This window comes from Wasmannia auropunctata, unplaced genomic scaffold, assembly GCF_000956235.1.
Source record: "Wasmannia auropunctata unplaced genomic scaffold, wasmannia.A_1.0 LD336050.1, whole genome shotgun sequence".
In the NCBI taxonomy this organism is placed as follows: Eukaryota; Metazoa; Arthropoda; class Insecta; order Hymenoptera; family Formicidae; genus Wasmannia; species Wasmannia auropunctata.
The window spans coordinates 610747-621423 of NW_012026840.1; the positions used below are offsets into that span (position 1 = coordinate 610747).

Consider the following 10677-nt stretch of genomic DNA (forward strand, 5'->3'; position numbering starts at 1 on the left):
GAAAGGGAATTTAAATATGGGTATTAATATTACATATTTATTATAGATTTATTATAATTTCATTTACACAGTTTTTTTATAGTAGTGTACAATATAAGAATAAATATTAAAGTATAAAAATTACATAATTCGTAGCATAGTTTTATTTATGACGGTTTAAAAGCAAAAATAAAAAATGTCGAGAAAAATTGCGAAATTTATCTTTGAGTCATTGAAGTCGTGCGAATATTTTATTTACGGATGTCCATGGAGAAAGATAGTAGCCAATCCTAATAATGATTTCGTGAAAGGTGTGACATTTTTTAAGGAATCCATATGAATCTTACGCATGTTATAACATGAAGATCGTTGCAAACGCGTCTTCGTGGACAGCCACTTAGGATGCCTTTTTCGATCGCCGTCATGATAATTGTATCGCGAAAGAATTTTATTGGTAGCTGTAAGATAGAGATTGTGTGAAATTAAACTCAATTTAAAATTACATTTTGAAGGTATGCAAGAAACTTTGCTTTACAATGCAATTAAAAGAAAAAAGAAAAATATTTAAGCTAAAAGAATAAAACGTGAAAATCTCGCGTGAAATGATCGACATAAAGGAAACAGATGGTAAGGCGAGTGATGTTCAGTTCACATGCGAAAAACAGAATGAATTAAAATTACAATTGCAGATACTTGACTTCTAGGCCGACACATTTCGAATTTCATGAATTAATATATATTTCGCATACTTCTCTGTTTTCATAATTTTTCACGAGTAAATTCACACATTTATTTACATATCTGAAGATTAGTATTATTATGATATAATTAACAGATATCTTACGATGTTGATTAACAGATTCGGAGGATGCTTCTGCAGAAGCGCTGTTACTTGAATCCGATCTTTGGCGGTGGAGTTGCAGGTGCAACTGCAGACGACGTTCTGCGCTGCCCAGGCGGTCTACTGACAAAGATCCCGTACTTCCGAGGCGGAGGTTCCGGTGGTACAGACGGTGGAAATGACGGTTCGAGAATCTTAAAATCGTATTTCATAATATTTTTTTTAGATACAATCAGTTATTAATTTCTTTTATTAATTTTTCATGTAAAATATATAATTAATTTTTAATATAAAAATATATGTTTATAATAAATTAATAATATCTCGATTGTGATACAAAAAAACTCGTTACGTTTTAATTAAATTACCGCGAATAAATCCTGACAAAAAAAACACCAACAAATATTTTTGTATAAATTTGAAAAAATGGAAAATGAATTGATGATGAGGGATTAATCTAGAATTAACCTTTATATAATTTTGTTCTTTAACCCATAATATTATTTATTAATTCATAATGCAAGAAATTTAGAATATCTTATTTAATATTCCTCTTTTTGGGATGATATTTATGTAAATCACCTTGAACATCTCGAACGGGCTCGTGGCTCCTTCGAATTCTTTTGGACATTCACCTTCGATAACGCCGGCTGAGCTAAGTAATTTGCCTGGGTATTTGTACTAAAAACCATCTACGATTTAATAACAACTACTGAAGCTGGGGTAAAAATGATTTAACTGCAGAACAGACGTCGAAAGACGACCATTACTTTTTCAACGACTTTTTCCAATCCGGTGATTTTATTGGTTGTCGTGATTAATTCTGTGCTAAGTCTGTGGATCTAAATAATAAATTCGATGGTTACGGAAACATTAAAACGTTAATTAAGCTTCGTTTATGCGTAGACAATTCGCATAACTCTTAAACTTACTTCATCTTCTAAATGTTTTGTTGTCACCTTTTGCGCATCTGTCTATAGAGTAAACATCTTTATTAAATATAGATATTACTATAAAAGTAAAAAATAAGAAACCGTTGAAACGTTGCTAACCGTTTTTACGATTACTTTCTCGAATTCCGCTTTCTTGTTTCTTAACAAAACCAATCTGTCTAATTTCTAAAAAGAGTTCTTCATAAAAAGGTGCATAAATGTAACGACATTAATTATTAACTAAAAGAAAGATTAATGCACATATAAATATCATAAACAAAATGGAACTGACCGTCTTGTTCTCTGCAACGGTCGTTGACATTTCTCGATTTGATTTTTCAATTCGTTTTATTATCTTAAAACGATACAGAGAAATATATTAAAATTAATTGAAAAGTTAAAAACATCAGATAACGTTATTTTTTATAAGTATACAAAAAAAATAAATTAACTTTGAGTTAGTTATACATGTTATAATTTTATGTCATATTTATTTTAAATATATGTAATTAATTAATATGTAGATTAACTATGTATCTTATTTCTTGCTTTTGTAATTATAATTTATTACAAAAGCAAACATGCGGACTACTTACGTTATTAGCATACCATAGCGTTACGTAGAACAAAATGTACATCAGAATGCAGACGTAAAAGTTATCCAAAACATATGCTCGTATAAACGACTGCGAATATGAATAGTGTTAAAAAAAAAATGTCAGAAGCCACTGCCATGACAAAATCATTTGGCTTTCACGATGATTTAAGAGGGTTACCTGGCGGTCGTAAATGTCAACGAGCTTCAAAATCGGATGGGATCTCGATAGTTGAGAGAAATAACATGGTCTCTGCGAGAACATTCTCGAGAGCGCAATCCATTAGCAAAGTAAAGAGTTACAAAAATCAGAGAAACTCGAGCACACCAACAAGCGTGGAGATCGAGCGATAAGACGTGAAACGAGAATTTCCGGACGATTTGACAGCATCGTGTGAACGTGTCTCATTTCTTGCGCCATTCGAGTTATATATATCGTGAATAGCGGAATGTCGCGAGAAAACCGTGCCGAACTTCGTGAAACAAAACTATGTTTATAATCAAAAACTCTGTTAATGAATATATTGACATGAGACAAGCACATTTTAATAAGAATCGCGTAAATTTTCAATTTATCAAAAAATTATGCTAATCAAGTTTCCATTCTAAAACGCTCCTGGTTTAAATCCTGAATGATTTAACACTTTGCGTTTAAGGGCTCTCAAATTGCGATATTTTATGCATTGGTATCGTATAGCTTCTGAAAAGCTTCCTTATCGGAATATTATCTCCCCCGCGCGGACTCGTATAATAACACCTCGCGGGATCGCGATAATGTAATCTCCTTCATATGAACATAATTAAGGCGCGAAAGCGCGTGTTGAAGCAGGTGACTTCATACGGCCGGCCGTTTATCGATTGCAGAGGTTGCGACACGAGTGGTACGAATATAATTCCCGCGATAAGAGAGAGCGTAATTTCGATAAGTGATAGGAAGCGCGACGGCGCGGAGAGCGCACACGGGGTCATAATTATCCTCTTATCATTGTCATAATCCGCTATTATTGTAAGTGTTGCATTCTCTCGAACTCGTCCCCAACGCGTATCATACTTAAATGCGTATAACAGCTTGAAATGCAATCTATAATCTTTCCCATTTTTATACAGCGCAACTCATAATCCCGATTTACGAGGGTTTTAATTATTACGCGAGCGGTCCCGCCTGCGAACGACGAGCTTTATAATTTTACGAACCGAAATTTCAGACGTCAGCACCGCGCTCCCGTCGTCATCATTAAAACGCGCTATTCCGCGGCTACAACTCGGCAAGGGAGACCGCGAGATAATAGCGCAGGTATTAAATCCAACTTTAACGCTATGCAGGCACTTTCGTCACCGGCCGGCCGGTGATCGACAACTAAAAAGTATAACGTTCGGCGGAAACTTAAACAGAGACACCGCGAGTAACTAACTCGTAACGTAATCGCAAAGCGGCGGAAATCAAAGTCGAGGGGAAAAAAAAAATCTAAACTGTTAAATAAACACTCGTCGAAAGTCGCGTCCGCCACGTTCGAGTGTGTTCCTCCCTCCTCCATCCTGCCCTCCGCGCTCAAAGCAAATTATGAACTAATCCACGAGGGATCGTTTACTTTTTGCGTCAAGCACCGAGCCAGCTCCATCGACGTCCTCCGATTAAATACACAAGGATTATCACATGAAAGGCATACAGGCCGCCCGGCATGCAGCGACAAACCGCACACACGCGCGCCAGCGTGACGTATACGCCCGAATATGTACACAGCCGGTGATACGCTCGAGCATCGCTCGAGCTGGGGCGAGACTGGGCCGCACTTGTCGTTTCCCATGACGCCTCGCGGGCAGGGTTGACTAACTAAATACCGAAGTTATATGGACCCCGAGGCCAGGGTTAAACGGAGCTTAAAAAGCTTCGAGAGCGGACGCCGGGATTGGTATAGTCAACGTCAGTACGACGCGCGTGAGAGTACGCCGAAATCAACTGCGAAAACACTTGAGATCACTTAGAGGAATCTGTCGCGATGCGTTTGCGCGCAAGTGCGCGACGTCCGCAGGTTCGCTCTCATACCGATCCGTCACCCTCCCGGGGATGTTTATGTAAAACAGTAGCCGATAAACGCGCCGACCCTCGAGGTAGTAGCGCGATGGAACCACTTGACGCGTCAAAAACGTCAGTTACACATCGGGGGCGGTGCTGGGCCGCGCAGGGTGCAGCTGGATGGTAGCTTCGGGGGTGCTTTTGTCGAAGAGAAAAGAAAGAGGGATTGAGAAGCGACCTGAGATAGATCCAGAATAGAAATTGAGAGCCGCGAAAGGGTCGTTATTATTTTGCGAGAGGGGAAATCAGTTTGTTTGGGAATTTAAATGGTTAAATAAATACCTATTGTGAAATTTGCGACATTTGATTCTGTAATGTTAAATAATTAATTATTTCCACACGGAAAGAACGATTTTGTTGAAAATTTTGCTGAATACAGACCTGAAAATTAATTCTTGTTGAATCATCAAAAAATTTTGTTGGAATGTAAAAAATTATAAGCATTGCTATAAAACGTTTTGATATTCTAACAATTATTTTGATTATTGAACAAAAATTATTTTCAGATTTGGATCCAGCAAAATTATTCTTTCCGTGCAAAACTCGCGTTAATTTTCCATATTGCTATTATTCATGAGTGATACCGGTTTTAATTCGATATAATACTTATATCCTTTTTTAACTCTATATGGGAATATAATGATAGCGAAGGTCAGCCGCGATTCGCAAAAATATTCATTTATCTTCTTTACCCAAAATCTCCCAAATCGACCCAAGCTTCTCCGCGCTGAACTCCGCACGAAGGACGAACGACCAGCACGATCGCCCTTCACGAGCGAGTTATCATGCGATCGGCGCGGCGTAAGCGCCAAAGATAAAGGCGGAGACGGGGGGGGGGCAGACGAGGGGGAGGAAAATTGGTCGGCCACCTAGAGCAGGATATCGCCGGAGGATCGTGGATCCTGGCAGGAGGAGCTTATACCCTCTCTTGTGTGCGAACTACTACGGCGGAGACACGCCGTTTCGGGGCGACAGCATCGGGACATAATCGATTTGCCGTGAGCTCATCCGTAATTCGCTCCCCGCAGTCAACGCGACGAGAAAGTCTCGGCGGCAAAGGCGCCACCCGAGCGAGAAATTACTCATCGTTCTGATTGAGGTTAATTAATTAGATAATTAAGTCCGCCCCTGTCCCCTCTCCCCCCTCCCCCCTCCCTCTCCCCGACCGGCGCGGCGCCGAGGGGACCGAACGCGAGGCAGGGTACACGAGGCGCGGGCGAGCGGCGGCGAACGCGAGCGAGGAACGTCTCGCTTCTGTCCCCCAGGAGAAGGCGGTCGACGCCGATCCTCGTTATAAAAATGCTCCCTCGTTATTACCGAAACCGATCCCGTCCGTTCGCTTCTCTTATCTCATTAACCGTCTTTCCCCAAACGCTCTCTGCTCGTACCGAATGTTTCGCCGCTTGAGTTAAAGTCACTGATTCTTGTTTCGCGTGAAGAGAAAATTTCTGCGTGACAGTGCAGTCACGTTCCATTAAACATTTCTTACTCGATATAGAAAACTTAGTCAAAAGCAAGCGACATTCGCGACCGCGATGCGCGGTTAAATAAGACTCGACGCGAAGATCGCGCGAGGCAAAACTGAGATACGCCCGACAAAATGAGAGATCGGTCGCTTTTGCATAAATGCGTCATCGTGTGCAAAGTCTAGCGAAAATTCTATTACAGAAACGTGATAAAAATTTCACAGTGAAACGAGTACTTTTTCAAATTTAGCCTCCGCGTCCGCATCCATCCGCGCAATTTTCTGTTCTTTCGCTCACCGCGGTAAAACCGTTGGCGAAGTAAGCCAGCTTACGTTCTATCGTACACAGGACATCAGAGCCGAGGATTGGGGCAGAGGAGTTTAAAGCGAATCTCTGAAAACCCCCGCGCGCGTTCGATAAATTTTCATGTCACCTTTATCTGACGGTATTTCACGAGCAACGCTATCCAGGGGTTGGCTCGGCCGCGTATGAAAGAACTCTTTACACGTGACACTTAACGAGAATCTCATAATCTTGCGGGGATGCGGCTCTCTCTCTCTCTCTCTCTCTCTCTCTCTCTCTCTCTCTCTCTCTCTCTCCTTCCCTCCCTGACACCCTGAAAATCCCTTTGAAGATCTACCCATTGACGCTCGCGGTTTAATATTCCGTCACGGATATTAATGCTCTCCTAGCAACGACTCCTCGTAAATCAGCAAAGCCCCCATGCTGATGCACTTTTCGCTACCGTTTCCCGGCATCTCCCACCCGACCTCGCTGCGGTTTCAGCTCTGCTTTCACCGATGCCCGTGTAGCCTCCCTCGCCTCGTCCGTGAGCGCTCTGCGCGAGGACAGTCGCGTTGATTGAGGATAATGCGAGATACCAATTACTCGTTCGAGTGAAGAATTCATTAGTGAAAAAAGAGAAAACGTGCAGCGACGAGACAGAGCGTCTCTTGAGCTGTGGCCTTTTATACGACGAAATGCATCTTCTGTCACCGAGCACTTGCGTCTTTGGGCTTTTTGATGTCATTCCACATGCACGAGATAAACGCGCGGCGTAAAGTATCTTGATTTGATTTTAGTAGACTCGTGAAATGTTGCTGATAGATAAAAGACTCGCCACCGAGTCAAGAATTAATGTGCACAACGTAAGAATGCGAGCTGAATTTAATGAAATTTTTATGCTACCGTTTCTTAATTCATTCTAATTCAAAATACATTCCCTTTAAATGAATATATCATCGCAGATATCCTGACTAAGAAATTGTAGGATATCTACAATGATAGGTATATTCATTTAAAAAGGAATGTATTTTAATTATAATATTTAATAATTCTCTGTAAACCTAGTAAAAAGTATACAATTACAGTCTCGAGTTCACTAATTAAATAAATGTGATCTTACGTTGAGAAAAAGCTTAGCAAAGTAATAAAACGGATTTTTAAAATGCGATGCTTTTATGTGGAGTTACTTAACGGCGTTCTCTCTATCTTTATTACAATACCAACGTACGTTTACATCGATGTAAATGGTTTCAGAGTTACCTTTAAATAATATCTCAGATTTTAAAATCTCCATTTTCAGATTTTAAAGTCTCTTTGTTATCCATTTTCGAAAATATATTACCGCTGAAATTTACCACGGTTCGCGCACCGAAAGACATTCCACTTCGGCTTTCTTCGATTTTGCCTTGTGAAGAGAGAAGGATGTTCCCTTCGAGTCCTGTCGTTCCACCGAGCGTGAAATAAGTGTACATACGAAGTCTTCCCGCATCGGTGCGAAGGGGCGCGAGGCTTTCTAAGGCGGTCGCGACGATAAAGCGAATTTGCACAAGGGTAAGAGAAACCGAGGGAAGTACCTCGCGGAAACACGATTCCCGTGTTCTTTCCTTCAATCGAAACGAGGGATTTAAAAAAGAGAATCCCTTACGCATAAGCCGTTATAAAACCATAAAGATGTAATCGTAGACCGGGGTAACGTGGTCGTGCTACCCCTGGAGAATTATTGCGGGCAGGACTCGCTGAGCAAACGTGGCGAGAAAGTAAAGTTGGTTACAAGATAGAATGGAAGATAAATAAATCGAGCATCCCGCTTGCATTACGCTGGTTGAAGGAAGTAGGTCGAGTCTCTTCTTGGCTTAAAAAAAAAGAACCGTTATTTTATCGCAAAAGATCTATTTTAGTTTAACTTACGTAACATCAATATTTCAAATTAATTATTAACGTAATTCTGTAATTAAAATTATTAAGATAAACAAGACTCAATTTTTTGACAATAAATAGGTGTACAATTTAATAAAATTAATATACTGTTTGTCAATATAAATACTAAAGGCTAAATGAGATTGTAGCATTGACATACGATTTCATCGTATTGTCAATAGTTGGAGTCCCGGAAACAAAAAAAAAAGTGAATGCGCAAGATTGAGAGTCGTATCATTCTGAATCATCCTCGAAATCGAATCTAAAAGTGATTTCACAATGGCACTTGCTCGCTCGGCTGTCATCCCGCGCGATGTCGCCGCACATACTGTGGATCCACTGTGCGTAACAGCACGCTGCGTTTATAGTACCCCCCGATTGTCCCGCACGCAAGTGTCACGGGTATCCTGTCAGTCAAAGATCAGCGAACCGTAAGCAGAAGTATTGTACGGAAAGTATAACAGAAATGGAATCTCGGGGGTGTTGCCGAATTCCGGTTCGCGCGCGCGCGAGCGGAGAGGGTGGGTCGGCCGCCGTCGTTCTCGTGTACACGCTGTGTACACGCGCGCGTGAATCGTGTGGGGTGGCCCTGATTGGACGTCACTCGAGAGCATGTCAAATCGAAGAATATGCTGTGACTTGAAATTAATTTGAGTGGTTTCCGCAAGACCCGTCGGTCAAAGGACCGCACGCGTGCGTTCCTGATTAATTGTTTTCGTCCGGTCACGAACTACGAACTACGAACTCGTAGAGGATTGGACCACTCCTAGCGCGGTGTTAAAGGGACATAGCTCTCAGCTGTAGCGAAGAGATGATCTTGAGGATATAAACAACATGATTTGCTGTGAATTTTTTATATCAACTGTTTTCAAATCACTTTTACATACTTATATCTAATCTTGAAAGATATGTTTTAAATATACTACATACGGTCCAGTAGTAATAAATCTGGTGATGGCGTCAATTAACAAGAAAGGATTGATAAACAGCTAGTCTAAATTTTGACTTTAATCCGAAGCTTTAGTATATTATTATTTTGCACCGCACTCATGATACTTTCATGAAATGATAAAAAACATTGCAATAATTAGTCATTGATAAAAAAGATACAAGAGGTTCCATGGTGTAATGGTCAGCACTCTGGACTTTGAATCCAGCGATCCGAGTTCAAATCTCGGTGGAACCTTCATTTTTGCATAAAATTATTATTGGAAACGTTAATAAATTTACGACTTTGAAATATGCAAATGAGTAATGAACAGAGGTTCCATGGTGTAATGGTCAGCACTCTGGACTTTGAATCCAGCGATCCGAGTTCAAATCTCGGTGGAACCTTCATTTTTACATAAAATTATTATTGCAAAAATTTCAAAAAATTTATGACTTTATAATGTGCAAATGAAAAATAAATAGAGATTCAGTGGTGTAACAGTTAGCACTCTAGACTCTGAATCCAACGATCCGAGTTCAAGTCTCGGTGGAATTTTCATTTTTGCATAAAATTATTATTGCAAACGTTAATAAATTTACGACTTTGAAATATGCAAATGAGTAATGAACAGAGGTTCCATGGTGTAATGGTCAGCACTCTGGACTTTGAATCCAGCGATCCGAGTTCAAATCTCGGTGGAACCTTTATTTTTGCATAAAATTATTATTGCAAATATGCTAATAAATTTACGCCTTTACAATAAGCAAATAACCAATAAACAGAGGTTCCATGGTGTAATGGTCAGCACTCTGGACTCTGAATCCAGCGATCCGAGTTCAAATCTCGGTGGAACCTATTTTTTTGCAATAAACATTGATTTCTATTTGTTGGAAGTACGTATATAAATAAATCCTTTTAGATATTTCGATGAATTTTTTTATGTAAATTAATATTTATTGGGAAGAAATTATTAGAAGAATCTATTTTAATTTTGCTTCCTAAAAGCTTTAAAATTAGAAATACAGAAATATATTAATTACATTCATATTTAATTAAATAACATTTTAATTTTCAAAATAATTTAATTAAATATGAATGTAATTAATATATTTCTGTATTTCTAATTTTAAAGCTTTTCGGAAGCAAAATTAAAATAGATTCTTCTAATAATTTCTTCCCAATAAATATTAATTTACATAAAAAAATTCATCGAAATATCTAAAAGGATTTATTTATATATGTACTTCCAACAAATAGAAATCAATATTTATTGCAAAAAAATAGGTTCCACCGAGATTTGAACTTGTTGGATTCAGAGTCCAGAGTGCTAATCATTATACAATGGAACCATTCGTTGCATGTGTTTTTGTTAGTATTCCCATTCTGAATTTTTATTGTTTCAAGTTTTAATAAAAGTTTCATCAAATTATTATGCAAAAATAAAGGTCCCACCGAGATTTGAACTCGGATCGCTGGATTCAGAGTCCAGAGTGATAACCATTACACCATGGGACCTCTGTTCATTGCTTATTTGCATATTTTAAAGTCGTAAATTCATTAGCGTTTTTGCAATAATAATTTTATACAAAAATAAAGGTTCCACCGAGATTTGAACTCGGATCGCTGGATTCAAAGTCCAGAGTGCTGACCATTACAC

At 39.2% G+C, this 10677-nt stretch overlaps 1 protein-coding gene and 5 non-coding genes across 7 annotated transcripts; 4 read left to right on the forward strand and 2 right to left on the reverse strand.

Moving 5' to 3' along the window:
* Positions 1–154: 154 nt before the first annotated feature.
* On the reverse strand, positions 155–2776 carry LOC105451518. 2 transcript variants are annotated; one of them, XM_011692012.1, is made up of 9 exons: positions 2529–2776; positions 2349–2438; positions 2045–2107; positions 1873–1938; positions 1753–1794; positions 1591–1662; positions 1403–1512; positions 824–1014; positions 155–437 (listed from the first exon to the last, which is right to left on the reverse strand). In XM_011692012.1, the coding sequence occupies exons 1-9, from the start codon at positions 2610–2612 to the stop codon at positions 235–237; spliced, it is 921 nt and encodes a 306-aa protein (XP_011690314.1). In that variant the 5' UTR covers positions 2613–2776; the 3' UTR covers positions 155–234. The 2 variants fall into 2 exon arrangements, with proteins under 2 accessions (XP_011690314.1, XP_011690315.1); XM_011692013.1 differs by having other exon boundaries at positions 394–437; positions 1403–1501.
* A 6427-nt stretch (positions 2777–9203) lies between these two features.
* On the forward strand, positions 9204–9275 carry Trnaq-uug. Its single transcript has one exon. It is a non-coding gene; the product is annotated as a tRNA-Gln (tRNA).
* A 77-nt stretch (positions 9276–9352) lies between these two features.
* Trnaq-uug lies at positions 9353–9424 on the forward strand. The gene has a single exon. It is a non-coding gene; the product is annotated as a tRNA-Gln (tRNA).
* A 228-nt stretch (positions 9425–9652) lies between these two features.
* Positions 9653–9724, forward strand: Trnaq-uug. Its single transcript has one exon. It is a non-coding gene; the product is annotated as a tRNA-Gln (tRNA).
* A 79-nt stretch (positions 9725–9803) lies between these two features.
* Positions 9804–9875, forward strand: Trnaq-cug. Its single transcript has one exon. It is a non-coding gene; the product is annotated as a tRNA-Gln (tRNA).
* A 588-nt stretch (positions 9876–10463) lies between these two features.
* On the reverse strand, positions 10464–10535 carry Trnaq-cug. The gene has a single exon. It is a non-coding gene; the product is annotated as a tRNA-Gln (tRNA).
* Positions 10536–10677: the final 142 nt, after the last annotated feature.